General features: G+C 40.5%; 1 protein-coding gene across 2 annotated transcripts in view; it reads left to right on the top strand.

Moving 5' to 3' along the window:
* BTBD8 (BTB domain containing 8) overlaps window positions 1–22990 on the top strand; it is a 52694-nt gene that overhangs the window by 15522 nt on the left and 14182 nt on the right. The window contains exons 3-11 of one of the 2 annotated variants that reach the window (XM_077333026.1): window positions 1765–2024; window positions 2612–2729; window positions 6176–6265; window positions 11573–11653; window positions 13311–13407; window positions 17273–17361; window positions 17587–17689; window positions 18474–18656; window positions 21048–21185. In XM_077333026.1, coding sequence (XP_077189141.1) covers window positions 1765–2024; window positions 2612–2729; window positions 6176–6265; window positions 11573–11653; window positions 13311–13407; window positions 17273–17361; window positions 17587–17689; window positions 18474–18656; window positions 21048–21185 — 1159 coding nt within the window. Of the gene's footprint in view, window positions 1–1764; window positions 2025–2611; window positions 2730–5054; window positions 5216–6175; window positions 6266–11572; window positions 11654–13310; window positions 13408–17272; window positions 17362–17586; window positions 17690–18473; window positions 18657–21047; window positions 21186–22990 lie in introns of those variants that run through there. The other variant, XM_077333027.1, reaches the window with a different exon arrangement.

The following is a 22990-nucleotide window of genomic DNA, read 5'->3' as shown; positions in this document are numbered from 1 at the left end:
TTTTGATGTGATGCCCCTGTTGATACAGCCCAAAACGGCATTCGCCTTTTTTACCGCTGCATCACACTGCCTGCTCATGTTTAGTTTACAATCCACAAGTACCCCAAGGTCTCATTCACACACAGTGTTACCTAGAAGCATATCCCCCATCCAGTAGGCATGCTTTTCATTTTTCTGACCCAGATGCAGAACTTTACACTTATCTTTATTAAATTGCATCATGTTCTCATTTGCCCATATTTCCATTGTGTTCAGATCTCGTTGAACTCTGTCTCTATCTTCCGGAGTATTTGCCAGTCCTCCCAATTTGGTGTCATCTGCAAACTTGATGAGTAGTCCCTCCACCCCCTCATCTAGATCATTAATAAATATGTTAAAAAGTACTGGGCCGAGCACCGAGCCCTGAGGTACCCCGCTACTCACCTCTCTCTAGTCTGATGCAAGACCATTGACAACAACTCTTTGAGTGCGGTTCTCTAACCAATTCCCTATCCACTTAACTATCTGAAAATCCAGACTGCAGTTCTTCAACTTATCCATCAGAACATCATGAGGAACCTTGTCAAAAGCTTTACTAAACTCCAAGTAAATGACATCAACCGAATTTCCACGATCCAGCAAACCTGTTACTTGGTCAGGGCCTTTTCATTCCTGGCCCTACCTGGTGGAATGACCTCCCAGAGCAGCTGTGGGCCCTAAAGGAGCTTTTGGCATTCTGCAGGGCCTGCAAAACAGAGCTCTTTCTCCAGATCTATGGTTGAGACTGGCATGGTGAGGAAGATCTGATTGCCCCCCCCCCCAGTGTTAAGAGCATAAGCACCCACTATGTTATCTATGCTCCCTCCTCCCACACATGTACTAGATTTTTTTTGGGGGGGGGGTTAGTGGGTTGTAGACCACCATGGTTTTTAAAAAAAATTTAGGAGTCTGTTAATTTATAAGGATGGATGTCCGGAATTTTTTTAATGGGGGTTTTAATACAGACAATTGTAACCCACCATGAGGCAGTTTTGGAGTGGTGGACAATAAGTCTAAGTAATAAATAAATAATAAAATAAAGGTTGAAAAAGGCTAGGATAAGATTTTTAAAAATTTCCTCAGACTATAATGGATTATTTTATAGCACAATCACACACATGCTTTTGCATTTTTAATGTACTGAATTAATCCTTTTGGCTTGGGTTGGCAATTAGTTTTTCTGGAGAACCATCTTCCAGAAATTCAAAGGTTGGTAGTCTGGTGTTTCAGTTACTCTCCCCTCACAATAGCTGTCAGGTGTGGTCGGTAGCCCTAGATGAGGCTTGGGAAATAATGGAGCAGCCAGGTACTTACATCTTATGAAAGCAGATTTGTCCAGTTGTCGACTTCAATGTAAAGTATTCTTTTTTGTAGCAGCTATGAGAAGATTCAATATGTTAGGCAATATTGTATTTTTGAGATGAAGGTGGAACACATTTATTTAAGACTGAGCTAATTCAGAATGAAAATATCTCAAATTGGAGAGCACTTAAAAAACTATAATTAGATTTTATATTTGGCACAATCTTACTCAATGCAAATCACTTGGGAAGCTGGGTAAGTAAAACATTAACAAGTGCTGCTTCTAATAGGTTAAATTTTTTTACTTGCATTTGGATAGTGTATCTTGAGATGAGTCAGGATTCAGTTTTTCTTTATTTTAGCTAACTGGTCAAATACTAGAATCCAATATATTTTTAAGATTTGCCAACAGATCTCATGAAGAGCCTGACTCTCTCTTCCTAGGATCGTGTATTCATCTGACAGAAATGTTAAAGAGGCTGAGCAAGTGATTCTCCAGAAATATGTGACAAAGACAATATTAACAAAGGAAGATGAAAGTCTTAAATTCACCAATCTACAGGATGCTCAAGATCAAGAAAAGACAACTTGTAATCAGTATTTCTCAAATGGAGCTGTAGAAACAGAAACTGTAGCTTCCTCTTATATTGCAAATGATATTTCTGAAGAAACTGTTGATGCTGAAGGCAATGTAACTATGTCAGGTGAGGTTAAAATGGTGTTGTGCGGATTTTCTTTGTTACCTACATGCCATTATGAGTTTGTTTGTCATCTCCAACAAGGTTTGCAGTTACTCTACCAGCAATGTCAAGATTAATATACTTAATATGAAATCCTAAACCATAGGACAAAGCTGTAGGGATGCCACAATCTTTACTTCCAGTGTGTGTAAGAGCAGAGCTGATGCGCTTAAGTTCAGTATACTCTTTCACAAATCAGAGTACTTATTAGTCACACTGAAGTAGGAAGAAAAGCCTTGTGTTTTATCAGACATGCACATCTCAGAAATGCTCCATAAAGACATGCTTGGCTACATGAACCCATATTGTACCAAGTTAGATCATTCTTCAGCCCTGTTACTTGGAAACCTTTTAAAAAAACCCTACAGGTCTAAGGGATTGAAACTAGAATCTTATGCATAAAAGCATATGCTCATTCTTAGATATTTGTTGCCCAAATAGACAACTTTTTCTATAATATCATAGTTCTTTTAAACTGTAAATCTTTGGTTTCATTTCAAAACATTTCCATATAAAACAAGGAACAGTTAAAGTCATTTTTCTCTCTACAGATAATTCTGAAGCAGAAACTGCATCTGATTTAGGAAAAGAATTGTTGATGCTGTATGAGAAATCTTGGTTTTCAGATATTACTATTTGGATTGATGGAAAGCCATTTCACGGGCACAGGTATTTCAAGAAACAATACTACTTCTAAAACGAGGTCAGTCTGTTGCAGTTAATTTTTTTCCCAAGGAACATCAACATTATGTAGAATGCAAACAAGTATTGTGTTTTATATTATTTTATTACAATTGTGCTAGCATTCTATTCATGTTTCATCAGTAGAAAAGTGGGAAGGAATAAGGAAACATTTTTCTCCTGATAATATAGTCTGGTTTCACACACTCATTGATCGTAATATTCTTTTATGTCTAATAGTGTGCAGTTCTGTACTTCTGCCATGCATTAAAAGTAATTTTTGATGTATACTAAGAATATCCAGTTCAAATGTTGGGTTCCGCATGTAGTGTCTTGCTTATGCTGCTTGAGATTTTTCTAAGTATTAAAAATGGGTCTTTCAGTCCTAAAGAGAATTTGTATGCTACATTCTGAAAGGCAATTCAGGTAGCTGGCTCCTCTGTTACGATATGAAAAGTGAAGAAGTCTTAGCTGCTCAGAAAAGATGTATAGAGAGATTCTGTATGCATGTTATTTTCACCTGGAATGTTGAGCCTACCTCATGAATCATGGCATGCCAATCAGACTAGCATGTGGTGAATGGAGTACAGGCTAAACAAAACAGATTGAATAGGGACAAGTTGGGATGACAAATGTTGAAAGTTTCCTAGACTGGAAAGGGTTGCATTATGAAACAGCTCAATAAATCTAACAAGATCATAGAATCATAGAGTTGGAAGGGGCCATACAGGCCATCTAGTCCAACCCCCTGCTCAACGCAGGATCAGCCCAAAGCATCCTAAAGCATTCAAGAAAAGTGTGTATCCAACCTTTGCTTGAAGACTGCCAGTGAGGGGGAGTTCACCACCTCCTTAGGCAGCCTATTCCACTGCTGAACTACTCTGACTGTGAAAATTTTTTTCCTGATATCTAGCCTATATCGTTGTACTTGTAGTTTAAACCCATTACTGCTTGTCCTTTCCTCTGCAGCAAACGGGAACAGCATCCTGCCCTCCTCCAAATTGATAATCTTTCAAATACTTAAAGAGGGCTATCATGTCCCCTCTCAACCTCCTTTTCTCCAGGCTGAGCATTCCCAAGTCCCTCAACCTATTTTCATAGGGCTTGGTCCCTTGAGCATAAATTATTGAGCATAAATTATTTGCATCCGAGATCAGGGATGGCACTCCCCAGGTGGAACCTGGGGATCTCTGGAGTTATAGCTCATCTTCATGCAAAAGTGAAGTTCCCCTGGTGGACTCCATAGCATTATACTCCACTGAAATCCTTCCCCAGCCCAAATCCCTCCTGTTCCTGGCTCCACCCTCCAGGTATTTCTCAACCCAGAGTTGGCAGCCCTATCCAAGATGGCTGCACAATTAGGTTGCAGTTTCAAGAGCTACTTTGGGATACGAGTCCTAATAGTATTACTCTCTAAACTAAACGAAACTAAACTAAAATTACTTTTCAAAAATAGGAGGTTCTGTGTCTTTCTAAACAGGTCAGAGAAATCCTTTGGTAGACGCAAAACTGGAAATGATTTAAGCAATAGATAACTAAATTGATCTTCCTATAATGCCACACCTTGGTTTGGTACTGTGGTACTGATAAGGAAAAGTACCAAACCTGTCAAGGCTTTGAGTTACCAGAACTGTGGCTTCCTTTCCCAGCCCGGATTCATTTCACCTCAAACGGTCTCTTATAGAACTTTTGAACTCCAGTGATGTTGCCTTAGCCTTATCTTTTTTTCTCACCAAGGTTACTCTAAGAATCAGCAACACAGTTTGTCATTCAGCTTCAGTATATAAAACATAGGTGACTTCTGCACAGCTTGTGTTGTTTCCACCATTGCTTATGCAGCGGCTCCTGATACACAGTGGTAAAGGGGCTTCCATATGTCATATTTCCCTGTGGTTTCTATGTCCAAGTCTCTCAGCAGTGACCACTCACCCTTCCCAGGGCCACTGTAGCTTTTAGGCCCTGGAATATCATCATATTGATAGACCAGTATTGCAGTATGCATGTCTGAATTTCTATCTTTCATTTTTTAAGTGAGGTTTCTAGCCCCTACAGTTGCAGAAACATGCCTTTCCTCTTACATCTTTACAATACCTTTACAATGAAATGGGCTAGAGATTTGCTACAATGAATAGGGCTAGAGATTTTTTAAATGAAATCCGGGAATTCAGGGAATATGTTACCCACATTGTTATAGCAGTATATCTTCATAACAATATTCTAGTGTTGATTGAAAGGACCACTGTGGGACAGTGTTGGGAAATTAGTTACCATGTGGTCAGCACAATCTAAACTTTCCCACTCACATGGCAGCCATCCTGACTTTATTATATTCTTTTACAAGTCTGTCGCAGCAAAACAGTTTTGAGAAAGATCAGTGAAGTTCTAGGGAAACCCTGGGAGATGTACAAATGCACTACGATGCTGTGGGGAAGCAGGAAAAACCATACTTCCCAACAACATTGAACCCCAAGCAGGTAACTCATGTGAAAATGGCAGTCATCTTCTGAGTCAGGTGCAATGGCAAACTACTGTTTGCACATCCCCTCTAAGGTTTGAAGTTCTGCTTAAGTAGCTGATTGGAAAGAGGGTGAATGGAGGAGAGGTTGACACTGTGTTAAATGCAATCAGTGTAAGATATGTGATGTCTGAAGCAAGCAACCGAATTAGGGTTGCCTGTTATGGGCTGGGAAATTCCTTAAGATTTGGGGGTGGAGTCTGAAGGGGGCAGAGTTTGTGGAAGGGAGGGACCTCAGCAGGGGCATGATGCTATGAAGCCTGCTCTCTTAAGCAGCTGTTTTCTCCAGATGAACCGATCTCTATAGTGTGCAGTACTTCTAGGAGATTGCCAGGCCCCATCTGGAGGCTGGCAACCCTAAATGGGATGTGTCAAGATTTTAAAAGCCCTTCTTCAGCGATAAAGCTTAGCTTTAAGGAAAGGAGGTCTTATTTTAAGAAATCACTGTTGTTGCTGCTGAAGGAAGCTCTCTGACCTTTCTAAAACAGAAAAGCTGTGGTGAAATTGCAGTCTAAAATTGGGAAGCATTAGGAACTGAGTGTATATTAAACTGTAGATCTGCCCTCAAAAGAATATTTCTTCTTTAGAAGAAAGACAAAAGACCTTTAAGTGGAAAACAGCATTCCCCTGGTGCACAAGGTGTTAGAGATCCCAGATGTTGAGAGATTTAAGAGGATTCCCTCCCACCAACTCTGACTGTGGACAATGAGGCAGGAGGCATTTCAGAATGCTAGCATTTTTCCTCATTTCTGTGACAAATTGGACAAAATTGCCAGAGATCCTGGGAGGAATAAATATGCAGTGAGCAGACACACATTAATTTGTAAAGGGCAAAGAATACCAATGCTTTGTAACAGCGTTCTCAAAATAAATATTTGTATGTAGTAGAATAATGTTTACTTTCTCCCCTTCCTCCCAGGGCCATTTTATGTGCCAGATCTAGTTATTTTTCTGCTATGCTGAATGGGAGTTGGGCTGAAAGCTCTCAAGAGCACATCACTCTTCAAGGGTAAGTGTCGTGTTTGTAAGTCATATGGGAGCAAAGGTAGGCAATTTTAAATCACTACAAATACAGAGCAGCCACAATGCATACAAAGCAATGCAGATTAATCTGGCCTGACACTGCAGCTGATGGAATGTTTTTGAGCAAGAATTCTGATTTGGCTAGTGGGAAATCTGTGTGCTTTGAATCTCTCAGTTTTGAAGAAAAATTGTTAATTGAAAAAGTAAATAAAAATAAAGGAAATGATGGAGAACTATCTGCATTGCAGTTAAATCATTCTGCATTGTTGCTTTTGTCTGTTGAAAATGACCAAGGTTAAAAGTTGGTATCTTGTTCAACCTATCCATCCTCCTGTTCTTCCCTGGAACACATCTCTCCACCTAAAGAGTGGTTGAGCAATTTGTTAGCACCAATATGAATAATGGTTAAGGCAATTCAGCATTTCTCTTAGACCAGAATACAAATCATGTTTGAAATTGCATTTTCAGATCCTGATTTAAAGGAAGCCTATAGCTGCCTTTGAATATAGCTAAAGTCAATGCTGATAAATTGCTCTATTATGGTTAGGCAAGGGAGAGATTGGAGATTTGGTTCTGAGAAATGCACATACGTTTGGTCTGGCTGACTCCTGAAGAGCACATGAAGCTGCCTTATACCAAGACCGAGCAGTGGTCTGTCAAATTCTGTATTTTCTATTCTGGCAGGCAGCAGTTCTTCAGTGTCTCAGTCAGACGTCTTTCTCATCACTTACTACCCAATACTCTTAATTAGATTTGCTGGGGATTGCACTTGGGATCTGCATGACAAGCAGGTGCTTTATGCCACATATCACACTCTTGCTACTTATTGTAGTTGTAATATCCTTGCCAGGTGCTGATATTGCAGCGATTTACAAACAACCAAAGCCAAGGGAGGTAACGAGATGCAAAGTCATTTCCTGAGGTCAGGCACGTACAGTAGTCCAGTCCAAGAAGCTGAGATTTTCAGACGTGGAAGTACCAGTGTATAGTTTATGTCGTGTCAACGCCCCACAGTGTTCTTTGGGAGATTTTATAGTTAAATGCCAACTGCTGAGACTCATCCTGCAACAACTCATAATCACTTCCAGCAGGTAGCTAATGTCTAACCATAAGGCAAGCACTTCTCCTTTTAGCCTGCAGCTCTAATGGTGCAGATTATCCTGGAGAACAGGAGACAGGCAGCTGGCTTTCATCTGCTGGATCAGAGCTGGGGGTGGGGGGGGGGTGACTGCACTGCGCTGTCTTTCTCTTGTTTGTCAGCTTCTGCTGCCTCTGGACTGTCTATGCTAGCCTCTTCCTTTTCTGAGCAGTCTTCAGCCTCATTGAATTCTGGCTGACCCACAACACCTGTCATATTTTTAATAACATTTCTCCCTTCCCTTTTTGTTTGCAGTTTTTAGTTTATATATGTACACCATGCATCAGATGTGAAGTGAACTCTGACTCACAAAAGCTTATGCTGGAATAAATTTGGTTAGATTCCTCTGTGTTCCTGTCTGGTTGAGGAAGATTTCTCATGTACTGAGGCATAGGCCAGGTGGGACACTAATTAGTAAATCTGCTGCCAAACAAAAAGAAATTGTGTCATTAGAATGGAATCAAGGGCATTGATCTACGCCTCATTGTTTGTTGTGGTAAATGGGATAAATATATTTATATACTATTATTAGTAGGCAAATGCTGCATATATATCATCTGTAAAATAGTGCATTGCTCATATGAGCTTATACTTTGTCAATCTAAAACGTAATACATACATACATAATCAGAATCAGAATCAGAACCAGAACTCAGACATATAAACAGGAAGGAGGGTTACTGGTGAAACACTGAGCAAAACAGAAAAATCTCTACCTGCTGTCTAAAGATAGTGACAGAAGGAGACGGATTAATGTCCTTAGGGATGGAATTCTGCTGTTTTGGTGCCAAGATTCAGAAGGCCCATTCTTGTGGTGCCAGTTTCTAATCTCAGATGGTAGAGATGTAAGTCCTCCAAAAATGATTAGTGGTCAGCTAGGTTCATATGGGAGTAGATGGTTTTTTAAGTTGCCTAAGACATTTGGGGTATTAAAGATCAATACTGGCAGCTTATTATGAGCTGTAGAAAGAAATTGGTAGCAAGTGTAGGTGAAACAAGACTTGATCTCTATAACCCACTCCAGGTAGCACTCTGGCCTTAACATTATCAATTGTATCCTCTAAACACTCTTCAAGATCATGTTGCAATGGTCTAGCTAGGTGTGACTAGAGCATGAACCACAGTGCTGAGATCTTTTTCACTGAGGAAAGGCCACAGCTGGGTCACAAGCTAAAGCTGGTTAAAGGTACTCCTGACAATCCCACCACATGCTTACCTAACAGGAATCTTGGGTCTAGCAGCATCCCCAAGTTATGGATCTGCTCGTTTAAGGGGGAGTGCAATCCCATATAGAATAAGAGATCCTTCAATTCCTGGGTCAGTCTTGTATCATGCTTCTCAACGTATGTTCTGTTCTTATGTTTAACCTCATTTAAACTACTAAAATGCATAGTATTTCCTTTTTTTTTTCTTTTGGAGTCTTGCCCACTCTTTAGGGTGGTGCTGCTGTATTTTTTAATCCTTTTGCAGTTTACTGTGACATCTTTATTGGGTTTATTTTTATAGTCTAAAATGCTCGCAGCTATGCCGTATAACTCCAAAGCTGCCTGCCTGCCTGTCATCCTCAGCATTCCTCTTGCAGTTCCCATACCTTTTTTTCCTGCCAACCTTAATATAGTAGGCTAAATCTGCAAGGATGTAAAACTGTCATTGCACTGTACTTGAAGAAGCTGCTATTAAAAGCAGCTCTCTTTGCATCCTTGCCCTAGGTATGGGTCTGTGAACTGAGTGATAAAGTGTTAGGTGCTGTTCCATGTGTGACATTCTGTAATTTCCATGGCTTAAGAAACCTGGGCCTTTTCACAAAATCCAATATTGTCTGTCTTGAACTATGCAACTGCTTTTCCTGTTGACTTGGCTGGAGTTCTCAGTATACATTATAATTTGTCAAAGGAGCATTCTTTCTACCTAGATGTGTCAGTCTTAACTGAAGACATACAGTTCCAGATATTGGAAAGTAGGGTTCCTAATTGCAGTAGAAGGTGTCCTCTTTCTAACCATCTTCTGCGCAGTGCAAATTTTCATGCTGTCTTTATAAACACTTGAGAGTATAGTGCATATGGCTTATCCTGAAATAATGAAAATGCTGTTTAAGATACCAGCTGTCAAGGCAGCAGGGATACTTGTTCATGCTGGTTTTTATGGCTACCTAATGTTTCACATACAGTCAGACAACTGTGCCAATTTTTACCACTTAGCAAAATTCTTTATTTTTGGTTATCGTTGAATGCTCCTTAAACGTATTTTGTGTCACCAGAACAAAGTTTGAATTCAGTGGCTTGTATATGAAGTAGTTCCCATTTACTATTCTAGAACCCCTCCCTCCAAAAGTAGGATTAATGCACAGGAACTGTGCATTACAATTACACTAAATTTTGTGTTTGCAAGATAAAAGCTGGTGTCGTGGGTAAGAGCAGCAGCCTCTATTCTGGAGAGCTGGGTTTCATTCCTCACTCCTCCACATGCAGCCAGCTGGGTGACCTTGGGCTAGTCCTGTTAAAGCTGTCAATTCTGTCAGAACACCCTCAGCTCCAACTACTTCATAGGGGGTATCTGTTGTGGGGAGAGGAAGATAAAGCAATTGTAAGCCATGTTGAGACTCCTTCAGGGAGTGAAAGTGGGGTATAAAAAACAATTCTTCTTTCACTGAAATGAAGACTAAAGTCCTCCCAACAAGTGATATAATCCAGGGACATTGTCTTTTGTACTGACACAGATTACAGTGTTTTTATATATGAAACATAGGTAAACTGCTGCTATTGAACATATATTTATGGGATGTGGGGATCTTTCTCTAGCAGGATTACAGCTGAGGTCTGAGCAACAGTGCAAAGGAAGTTGGAGATTACAAGGTTTGATAAAGGAGTATCGAATATACAAGAGTTAGGAGAAAATATAGAGGGAAATGATGTTACAAGAGTCTAGAAAATATTTTCGTGAAAAGAATTTGAATTAGGAAGAACAAAGGGAGGGAGGGTGATATGATTAGACAAAGGGTAACAATTTAGGAGAAGCATGGTTGAAGTTCCAAAGGGTTTATAGCTTGCTTGGATTATGGGTCTTTATTAATCTTTAAAAAGCAACAAAACCTAAAGTCAAATCAAATTGCCTTGGCAGCACCTTTGCAGGGAGGGCCTCCCTTGGACAACTGTCTCCAGCCATCGTTACACAAACAGGGGAGGGAAGATAAGGCAATGCCTGAAGGGGCTTTATGGACAGCAATGAGAGGGCAATCTGTGGTTAGTCCTGCTAAGATATAGACTTCTATTAATCCTACTGCCCCAGTCCCTGATTTCCCTGTGACAACTGAGTTATGGACATCTCTATCTTCATACTGGATGATTCTCATCCAGTGAAGAACACCAAATTAAGGCTATGATTGGCATCACTCTGGCCCATTATGCACGGCCGCCGAAACGGCGATTTCGGGTCACATGGAAAACGCGGAGGGGGAAGACGCGACGCACACCGGTTATGCACGGGGCGGGACACGACGGCGGCAAAACCCAGAGTAACCGATTATGCACGCGGCGATCCGGGCGCCGCTTCTGGTTGCGCCCCGGTTACCCGGAAGCTGCGCTTTCTTCCGCGTTTCACTGACGCGGCTTTTTCGGCGGCATGCACCGAAGCTGTAGCCGGTTGCAGCCGGCTCCGTGCGTTATCCGTGATTTTAGTCGCTGCCATTCCACCCCGAATGTGCGCTAAAACCCCCGTGCATAATGGGTCTCTGAGAGAGCCCTGTGGTTATCATGGCAACCATGAAGTTGTAAGCTACTCCCAACAGCATGAACTTGGCCTTGCTATAGAGGTTCTTCCAAACAATAAATCTATGGTTTCATCCACCAATGTCAAGAATAGCTTGCTGAACATAGAAAAATAAGAATATCCAGAGTTGCAGGCAAGGGCAAGATCACTGAGGCTTTCAGTGGGTTGATCTTGTAAGATCTGTCCTTTTACATTTTAGGGGTTGAGAAGGAACAACCATGTATAATTTTAGATTCCAGTACTTGTCTTCCTTTACCTTGTCATTTGTTTTAAAATTGTGACAGGATTTTTTTTTATCTTGATGAACCTCACAGGATTTGTGAAATATGAACATTCTTCTTCTTACCACAGATGTTGGTGTCTGTAACAATTTGTTTTTCTGTTTTGCAGTATAAACCAGGTAGAAATAACTGTCATTCTGCATTTTATCTATGGTGGAATTCTGAATTTCCCAAACAAAGCAGATGCTGGGTATGTGTCAGAATATGTTATGTTTAATTGCCTACCATGCTTGCTCAACTTTTTGCCATTTACATTTGAATGCAAAGTGCAACACACATGAATAAAAAAAACTCCAATGGTGCCAGAAATCCCATATGAGACACTGCCAAAAAAGGTGGTGGTGGGGAGAGAAGCTCATACTGTGTAGCAGAACTAGGGGCAGAAGTAATGAAGAAAAGTATATGGGAAGGGCAATAAAATCAGAGTCCAGTAGCACCTTTAAGACCAACAAAGATTTATTCAAGGTTTGAGTTTTCGAGTGCAAGCACTCTTCCTCAGACTATGATCTTCTTACATGACAGGGGGGAATATATAGCAAAAATCAGTTATGTTACATCTGTGTCACAACCAAATACAGCCAATGATAATCCTTTGTCAAAACAGCCAATCAATCCCCTAGAATTCAGTGTACTTTGTTGGTCTTAAAGGTGCTACTGGACTCTGCTTTTATTGTGCTACTTCAGACCAACACGGCTACTCATTTGAATCTACCTATATGGGAAGGGAGTCATGTTTCTTGTTTGGTTCCTGAGAGCCACTATTCTTTGGAGCAATATTACAAGCATGGAGAATTCCATGTTCAGTGAGCTTGATGAATGTTCTGAAGATGTAACTATCTTCAAGTAAATGTCAAATCCAGTGAGTTTGTGGAAGTAATCATGGCATGTTTTTATACTGATAGTATCCAGAATCTAATCTATAATGCAAACCAGGCAAGATAATTTTGATTTGCCCCAAGCTGCAGTAACTATTGCAGCCACAGTCCCACCAAACTGCACACTCAAGTGTGACAAGAATTCATAACAACATAATCTGATACTTAGACTTCTGTTGTGCCACATATGGGTAGCAAAAATAAAACCAACTCCATCAAAATGAAATACTTTATCATGAGACCACTGAGACTTTCACTCCCTTTTGCTGATTTAATCCTAAATTCCAAAAGTCATGTGGAACAGGACATATTAAAATGCTTTGAAAAAGACACTTGAACTTTGGCAAATTTTCTTCTGGGAGGAGAGTTCTATAAGTCGGCATGGGAGGAGGCATTTGTGGAGAATTCTTTTTGTGCTCTTTTGTCTAAACCTGGCTTGGGATGGAGAATGGAATATAAACACCCATAATTTTTCTTGTACAGTATTTCTTATGGAAGGAGAGTTCTGTAATTTGTTGCGGTAAATACATGAATGAATGAATGAATGAATGAATGAATGAATGAATGAATGAATGAATGAATGAATGAATGAATGAATGAATGAATAGCATACCATGAATCACTTTTTAATCACTTACCTTGGAAATGAATTTCACATACTAGTACTTAAGCAATATTGTCCCACTAACAGTAATCATGGTTAAACTGTTTCCGGTGACCAGGGTTTGCCAACCATCTTCAAACCCTGTTTTTAAATTGTAGTTAAGGAGCAATGCAGAAAGCATATTAAACTGTTTTTGTAAGATTACTAAAATACGCCCCTTTGGAAATGTCACTTCACCTAATTAAAGAAGTATAAACAAATTAGAGCTCAAGGTGCCTTTGTCTAGATGTAATTTGAGTGACTATGGAATGCTCCTTTTACGGGTTAACAGTGTTTTATGAAGAATTTCCATTATTGCTTTTTTTCAGCTGCATGCTAAGCATTGCAGACATGTATGGACTTGAGGGTCTACGAGAAGTAGCAGTATACATTCTGAAAAGAGACTACTGCAACTTTTTTCAAAAGGTATGTTCCAACTTTGTTTTTATGATGATGATTTTTCTCTTTTGGTTCAGTGAAAAAAGATTCTACCTAATATTCAACCTTTGTATTATAAGCTGAATTTCTGAGTTCTAAAGCCATTACTCATTGAATCTGCTTATTGATTAATTGATTAATTGATTAATTATTTAGATGTTTAGCCTGCCACTCCAGAGACTCATGGAGGGGTACAATATAAAACCCCACATAAAAACATAATTTGTTGTTGTTAGGTGCGAAGTAGTGTCTGACCCATCGCGACCCCATGGACGATGATCCTCCAGGCCTTCCTGTCCTCTACCATTCCCCGGAGTCCATTTAAGTTCGCACCGACTGCTTCAGTGACTCCATCCAGCCACCTCATTCTCTGTCGTCCCCTTCTTCTTTTGCCCTCGATCGCTCCCAGCATTAGGCTCTTCTCCAGGGAGTCCTTCCTTCTCATGAGGTGGCCAAAGTATTTGAGTTTCATCTTCAGGATCTGGCCTTCTAAAGAGCAGTCAGGGCTGATCTCCTCTAGGACTGACGGGTTTGTTCGCCTTGCAGTCCAAGGGACTCGCAAGAGTCTTCTCCAGCACAAGAGTTCAAAAGCCTCAATTCTTTGACGCTCGGCCTTATGGTCCAACTTTCGCAGCCGAAAAACATAATAAAACCCCATAAAATGTTAAAATACTTTTATATTTAAATTTAGTATCTACATGGCATTAGCTGACTTAAAACAATTTTGGAAAAGTAGGATTATAGTGTTGTAAATAGAATAATGGCTGTTCATACTCCATTCCCCATCCCAAACCATTTTTTTAGTAAAGATTTGGATATTCACAGGATGTGCGTAAAGCAGCAGAACGAAGGGATAGAAAACTGAGGAAGTAGATTGCACAAATTAAAACTACACGTTGAGTATACCTGTTTCACTAGAGAGGAAAGTTCTAGCTAGCACCCCAGCTGCTGTGTTTGTGTTTGTAGGGAGAATGACTTTCCTAGCTGAAGTCATGTTTGACTTTCTCAGCTAAAGTCTGAAGGCATGCAATCTATTTTACCATTTCAGCATTGTATCTCTGTAAACTAGGCTTGAGATCAGTAGTTTTTAAACTGGTGCTCTGGAGAATCATGGGGCTCCTTTAGGGTTGCCAGGCCACAGCTAGAAACCCAGAAGCATTTGGGGAGCAGAGACAGGAGCAACATCACTTCTAGCAAATATCAGACATAACGTCACACTGTCAAGGGGAATCCTCTAAGAGTCGCAAAAATTTTATGGCTTAATGTCATAGGGTTTTTTGACCAATACTATAACATTCCCTTTATCCCTGACCTGTTTTTTGCCAGAAGTTATGTTACCAGTGTACAACCCGCCCCTGACTTCACCAGGATTTTTTCTACCACTGGTCTTTCAGGCATTGGCAACAATGGGGATTGCCCAGAGGTCAGAGTTCAAAGTCTTTATTGATATGATTATAGACCAAAAGAAGTCTCAGTAAAATTCCCAACCATCACAGTGGATGTGAGAAAATTAAAATTAACTCCCACACATAGATTAGTTCATAATTCAAAGGAAAGTACAGTTAGATAAAATGATAGATAAAATTCTATAATATGCATATGTAAGAACCTAAGCAATCAGTATCCAGTGAATTTCACAAGCTGCTGCACAAAACTTTGTAATATATGCTGAATGTGATTTTTTAAAATCTATGAACAGCATTTGAGTGTTCTTTGAATCTGATTAACCAGGATACCTACTAAGCAAGGAAAAGGTAAACTTAGAGTGGACCTCTTGATATAAGAGGTTCCATAGTTTTGATCTGAACCATGACATCCAAAAGCACAGGAGAGAAGGAGGGCTTTGACATGTAGCAAAGGAAAATGCTTTTAGGTGACTGAAACTCTCCAATTGAAAGAGATACGTAGCTGGGGAAGCTATATACCTAGAGTGTCCTGAAGACAGGAAAGTTGGCCACCTCTCTGAATCTGCTTGCTGCTCAGCATCCATCATCCTTTTCTTTATAACTTGTTTCACCTGCTCGTATCATATTTCCAAGACAGAGTAAGGGGAACAGCCCAAACTCACCAGCTTGATCCTAATAACTTTTAACCATGTAGATTGATGGCTATACCAAAGACTCAAGGTTGTTGTCTTGAGGATGGAAATGTATTTTATTTATTTACTAGTAATAAAGCGGGCGCTAGAAACTTACAGTTTGGCGTGTCCCCCGGCGGCGGCTCTCTGTGGCGGCGGCCTGACGCGAAGCGCCTCTCGCTGTGTCAGGCCGGGAGCAACTGCGAGCCGCGCTGCGCACGGCTCGCAGTTCCTGGGGCTGGGAATCAGAGGGACCAATCGGCAAGCACGAAGCGCCTGCCGATTGGTCATCTGATTGTCTGTCCAGAGGAAGGGTCCAATCCGGACCCTTCCTCATCACAGACACATCCCGCCCCAGAACCCCTTAGCGTTTTATTTAGTCCGCGGCGCCCGCAGCACCACGGGCGGTGTTTAGATTTTATTGCATTTGTATACCGCCCTCCCCTAAGGCTCAGGGCAGTTTGCATAGAACGTAACAGGAACAATACATCAAACTTTGTGATTATAACAAATGAAGGTAATGTTGATAATAATAATAACAATAAACAGAGGAAGTTACATTTTGACAGGGTAAACAATCAAATAGGCCCATGGTTGGTCAGATCTATTGATTTAGCTTTGGTTTGACTTTGGCAAAAAGTTGGTAAGGCCCATCATAGCCTCAATTTTTACCATACCTATCTCCAAGCATTTGAAACAGCAGGGTAGTTGAATGGCTGCTCTCAATAATTTCAGTTTTACCTTCTCCAGAGGTAAAACAAGAAGATGGTGGCACAGTCATGGTCCCATCAAAAAGCTGAGAATGTTTTAGCCTGAAACAGTTTAAGGGGAGCTGGAATACATTGACCAACCCTTCATTTTAAATAATGTAATTATATTATGGGCAAATTTTTGTCCAGGATCAGCTATGTAGTCACAATGGGCTTTCCTTGAGCCAGACGTATGCAGTACAACTGCAGAACAACACAATAAGGATAAGCAACATAACTATGAAGCTAGCTTATTATCTGACACTTGAAAATCTGTATCAGGAGGTGTATCTTTCGTTACTTCCATAAACAGGTCCCAAATCAAAGTCTTTTCTACGATCCTGCAGCAATTCCATAGATATATGTCAGTGAAAATCTAAACTGGCATACATTCTTTCAGTCATCAGGCCGGATAAAATTTTTGGCCTATCAGGGTCAAGTGGCCAATCTGGCTAATTAGGAACCATCCTTGTTACAATCCCCTAGAAAATTACCTCATCTCTCCAACGCACCCCTCTCCCCAAGATATGTTTCTCACATAGGTAATTATCCAGACCTAGTGAAGGCCTTGAAGGAGATAAGAGGGCCAGCCAGAAGCAGTCTCTCATTGTAAACACCTGCAAGATGGAACCATTCAGCATACTACACATTAACCACTCAGAGAAGAAATTAGGGTTGCTTTGCTTTGACATAGATTCAGACATTGTGGATATGTTCCAGGAGGTACAGTGAGACCCACCAACCTAGTCAACAGTACATATGAACTCGATAAACATCTTAGCAAAATATTCCCAGAATCCTCTGTTGTCCAGGGTTCAATAGCATGCTGCTTGCTAATGGAACTGTCTGTTGAGTCTCGGTGAAGAAGATAATGTAAAAACAGCTCCCAGAAGGTCCCAGAACAGGTTGCAAGTACTGCAGTCCTTTAGATATAACACCCACTCACCATATTCTCTTAGCTATAAATATTAGCAGCTTTTTAATCTCTGCTAGTTTCTGAAAATGTCTCTATATTCTGACTTTCTAGCCTGTCCCTGGGAAATATCAACCTGTGATGGAATGTCTGGCTATTGCTCATTCAACGGGAATAGAAAACCTGTATGATTCTTGCATGAAGTAAGTGAACTAAAATATTTTCTTTCATTCCTTCCTGCATGTTCATAGCCCAGTTGTGGAAGAATAAGCATACAATTTCTCACAGATGTTTAGAAATATGTTCATATTTTTGTACAGTATTTTAAAAGAATGGTTATTACTTATGCCCATCGAGAGTATATGTAGAATGAAATTTATTGAAGAAATTGCTTTAGCCTCAACAAGATTTCCCTCCCCCTCTAACAGGTGGCTAGTAAGGCATTTTGTAAGATGTTGGTCTGAGAAGAGCTTTGCCAGTTTACCTGCTGAAGTACAGAATAATTGTCTTAGAATATTAATCCATTCTTTGGTAAGTCTGTATTCTTGCTTTTTAAATACTAAACTTTAAAAATGTTATACTACCAGGAAACTGGGATGTGATTTCTGTTCTGATTATGAAAATATACCCACATTTAGTTTATCAAATGCCTGGTAATAGAGATCTGACCAGCAAAATCACCCATCTTTCTAACTGTCTAAGCTATTCAAAGGCCTTTGAGTGCCAGTTATTTAGCACAGATTTACTATGTATGCATCTTGGGTCTTCTGTTGAACTTTAACTGGGAAGGAGAGCTGTAGGTTTGTTGTCTCAGGAGGACATGCAGTGGACATGTACCAGGAAGCCACAATTGATTGTACCTCCATGGGGTGAATCAGCCACATGTTTACAAACACACTTTCCCCTTTCATGCTTCTTGATATTCAGTATGGCAAATGCATCTGCTGCTTAACGTATGAATCCACAGTGAGCCTCAAGCTTAAAGACTGTTTGAATTAAATTATAACTCAGTCCATTGATTATCCAGTGGATTTGTATCGTTTCATCTTCAGTTGTTATTTTCTTCTTTGCCAGACCTTGAACATACGATATTCAACTAATCTGTTCTGCTAAGTGAGCGAGAGCATAGGGGATGGCTTCCCGTCGGTTTGCATGTTTATGAGTGTCTCCTGAGAACATTTAACATAAAATCTGTCCTTAATTAAAGTGAGAGAAGTTAATTGCTTATTACTCAGATTATGGTGCAAAATGTAAGTGTCGAATTGCACTTACCACAGTGTTGCTCAAAGTAGACATGTATTATTTTCACTTTAAGAGTCCACAGAATGCAGCCCATCTCCTAATGGAAACCGACCGGCTGATTGGCAGTCTCCCCCAAGTAAAATGGACTGAAACAGCTCTTACCTTAGCATCAAGGCTGCAAGAAGAGTGTGTGGCATTTATGGTGGCGAATTTTCCCCAACTAATACAGAGTGAAAACTTTTTTGTCTTGTTACAGGTAACATTTTCCTGAATAATATCAGTGCAATAACAAATCGTGTCATAAGCTGTATGTAGCTCCACTATTAAAGCAGTGGCTGTGAGGTTATGGAATGATCTCTTCTCTGAAGATAAAAGATCCCCTTCTTGGTAACTTTTGGGGAGGGCTTTAAGACTCTTACTGACATTTCAGCAGAAGGTTAGCCTATTTGGTTAGTACATGTTGATGGCTGGTGATGTGCGGGGTTCTTAGCTAACATTTGTATTTGAATTTATTGGGTTTTTATTCTCCATGAGTGGTTCTGGGCATATGGTTAGCAAGAATAGGTGTTAATAAATCTGACTGGGCTTTTGTTTTCAGTGGGAGAATAATGGATTGTGTATAAGTTTTCCTTTCATCTAAAAAAGAAGCAGCAGCATATGCCTTGATTGCACAAGCCTGCGATGCATGTACAAAAATTACCTTAGATCCAGAGAATCAAGAGTGGAGCATTGCTCTCAGAACAGACTTTGTTTCATCCCGTTCTTGCAACAGCCCCGCCCCATCCACCCCCGGCTCCATTTGGAAACCTACCCAGTGTGCCGAAGGACCCACTGGCATGCTGCGAGGTGCAGCAGGAGAGGCTACTGCCTTCCCCTCCATTAGGAGTAACCATCAGAAGGGAGATTGTTGAAATTTACATTTGGCATGATGAAGGCTTTGATGTTTCAGAATACATAGAATCATAGAATAATAGAGTTGAAAGGGACCTCATGGGTCATCTAGTCCAACCCCCTGCATTATTCAGGACACTCACAACCCTATCACTCATCCACTGTAACCTCCCACCCCCTTAAGCTTTCACAGAATCAGCCTCTCAGTCAGATGGCTATCCAGCCTCTGTTTAAACATTTCCAAAGATGGAGAACCCACCACCTCTCGAGGAAGCCTGTTCCACTGAGATAGCCTGTTTCATCTATGATACAGTGAAAGCATTTTTAATATTATTCCTATGCATTAATCAGATGCATAAGATTCAGGCTACAGGTAGAAAGACACGTACAAGTGAACAAATCCAGATTCCTCATAGTTTGTAGCCGCCAAAATAATTGGTTGTGGTTGCTAAAGAGGGCAGGAAGCAAATCTCTCCTCCTGCACCACATTCATGCTGCTGTTTACAAGACCTGACAGCCACTTACTTCCTCAACTGATTGCATTCTTCACATCTCACCCTTCTCTATTTTTTATCTTTTCTTTCACTGTTGTGCTTACCTCATAGTGTTCCTTTCATGTGTTCTCTTTTTGACTCAAACTTTTCTCTCCATTTTTGTATTTTACTTCCTTCCATGTGTGTTAATACCTTACATCTATTTTCCTTATTTTATTCCTTCTTTCCTAATAATTTTCCCTGCACTGAGAGCTCAGTTTGAGTTTGAGCCTTCCCTGAACTTGGCTTCAAACTCTATTTCAGTTGAGCTCTAGAAAGTATGAGCATGATCCAGGAGGCTGTAAATCCCCCTCCTCCTCTGTGCTGAAATGTGGGTGGGGTACCAGGAAAAGGAAGAGACTCGAGTGCCACTGTGGACTCTGATCCCTAGCAAGAAGATAAGCTGACTTAAGGATAAACTGTGAATTGTTTTCTTGGTATTGATTATGCATTCATTTTCCTAACTGATGCTTCTCAAATGAAATTGGGGGACAGTGGAATCTCTAGTGAATGCTACACTGCTATCCAGGCTTCTTTAGGTTCCAAAAAATAGTGGAAGATATAAGTGAATGGAATAGCTGAGACTTTAGAGAGCTGTGGTCAGTCGTAGTAGAGTGTAGCATGCTAGATGTATCAACAGTCCAACTCAATACAAGCAGCTTCTAAGGGAGAAGGTGAGGCCTGTGAAGAGTCCCAGCAGGTTGGAGAGATCACTTTTGAAGTTAGGTCATTTAGTCCATTATCCAGATGGTGATACAGGGAGGAAGAATGTTGAAGCAATCCAGTGGGGCTGGTTCAGGGATGGCAAGAATTAAAATGTTGAATAAATCAAGGCTGTATTTTGGACGTGCTGATTTTTCTGTAAACAGTTTGCATTTTTAACTGTTAATAATAAATACCACTCAGGCTTATTTGTGAATTTCCAGGAGCATTTGATAGGCCACTGATTGTACAATGTACTAGATAATCTTTTCCAGTATGGAAATGGGAGGAAGGAATAAAAACACTATTTATAGGGAAAAGGATATGCCCTCAACATTTTGTTCTGTTCTGGGATTTGTTTGGCATTCTTTCTATGAACTATAAAAAGCATTGTTTATATGAAAAGGAGTATGCCATCAAAATTTTGTTCTATGATATGATTTTTCTGGCCATTAATAAAAGAATCTGTGTATGGCTACTTAATAAATCCATTTCTTTTTGTTTCTATTGGTGGCTCCTAGGCGCAGGCCATGAGCAGCAAACCTGACCTTCTAGATCAAGTGTTTGAAGCCATTGAGAAGAACATTAACAATGAGAACAGTTGCAGCCTTCTTGTAGCTATGGGTGATTTGCTGAGTTCTGCAAACGTGAAAGAAATGGTGGGTTTTGCAAAATTCAGTGAGTGAGGGTTGGTGTTTATGTGGTGGGGAAGTATTCCATGGCCAGGATTAGTTCATTTAAAACCTTGTGGAGGAACTCATTTCAAAAGAAGCAAACACTGGTTTACAATTCCAGTCCTGAAACTAAATAAAGATTGCAGTTTTATGTATTTCATTATTTTGACCCAGACTTCTTAAGACTGCAATCTTAAGTATACTTCTCTGGAAGTCTCACTAAAATCAGCGAGCCTTTTATTTTTATTGAAAGCATGCTCCCATGCAATCCTAAATAGGGTTATTTGACCTTATAAATCAATTAGGTGTAACTCCTCATAGCACTATGACTCTCTGCTGAAAAATGAATTGAATTTGTATTCAGTTCAAGTGCTCCAGCAATGAATGCATTTTATAGCTGAGATCTGGAGTCCCCCACATAGGGATTGCTGTTATCTCCACTCCCTTCTCTGGTTTGAACTTCCTTGAATGCTCTTCCCAGAAGGTTCCCTGACTTGTGTGGCTTTTCGAGACATCTTAGGGAATGGGCGGACCCCAAAACCAGAACCACTTTATATATTATTGGCTGATTATGCTGATATTCTTTACTGTAAATCTATTACATATCTCTGACTAGTACATTTTCCCTTCTCACTTTATGATGATTAACTTCATAAATACCAGTATATTCCTGGCAGACAAACCATATTTAGTGAGCCCCTTGGTTACCAGGTTATATTTCTGGCAGGTTAGGTGTCTGAGGTATCTCTGATTAGTAAAATTGGGAAAGATCATTAGATAAGGCTTTAGGGCACCTATTTGAGTCTTCACAGCTAATTAAAACAAGGAGTAGAACTAAATATTGCTTGTGATACTAAATTATTTTAATTGACCTCTGGGGCTGTGCTTCAAAGGAGGAGGCCTGTCAGCAGGCAAGGGACTATATCAGGATTGGATCCAGGTTTCAGGGGACAGGCAGAAAGACTGCTGTCCCTGGGCGCTATATAATACTTTCTCTCAGCCTGTGTTCCTGCTGAAACATACCCTCAATTAAGGATGTGCACTCAGATGTATCCAAATATACATCAGAGTGTCTATGCCAAATTCAATCCCTGGTATATCCAGAGCTGGCAGTGTAAACTTTAAAGCAGCTTGTGGTTTTCCCCCTTTTAGCGGGTTTCCCAGGCAACAGGAGGTGGGGAGGAAGGAAGCCGTAATCACAGCCAAACAAAATCACACATTAGGGGGAACCAATGTTAATGTACGGGTCTTCCTGGCTGTCTCTGGTTCTGTTGGGCTTCTGTTGATTGCCATTGGTTCTGTTGCCTACATTGGCCCTGGGATCTGCTGGGCTTCTGTGGAAGGCTGTTGGTTCTTCTGGGCTTTCAAAAGTGCCTCTCTGCTTAAGTTTGTTCTGTTGGAAGTCTCTGGTTTAACATCCACATTGTCCCTGGGTTCTTCTGAGCTTTTCTGGATTGCCATTGGTCCTTCTAGGCTCATTGGTTCCATCTGCATGGGAGGCATTTGTCCAGTTGCTGTTGCAGTATGCTGATTGCATTTGATATTGGCTTTTCCCCTGGAGAAAGCATGACATTTCCTCCCCATTGGAAACAATGGAGGATGGCTAAGAGTACCTTTTTCTAAACACTTTGACACAATGTATTTGAAACTTGGGGTAGCTTCAGAGGAGAGGTACCACTTAACTGACCTGCAATTTTGGTTCAATTAGCTTTAAAAACAGCCCCATTGAAAGATTCCCCATATGAGATAATGGAGCAGAATGGTTTCAGAATTCTGGGGGTTTAGCATTT

The sequence above is a fragment of the Paroedura picta genome, chromosome 4, assembly GCF_049243985.1.
Source record: "Paroedura picta isolate Pp20150507F chromosome 4, Ppicta_v3.0, whole genome shotgun sequence".
Taxonomy (NCBI): domain Eukaryota; kingdom Metazoa; phylum Chordata; class Lepidosauria; order Squamata; family Gekkonidae; genus Paroedura; species Paroedura picta.
This window is presented reverse-complemented; position numbering and strand designations above follow the sequence as displayed.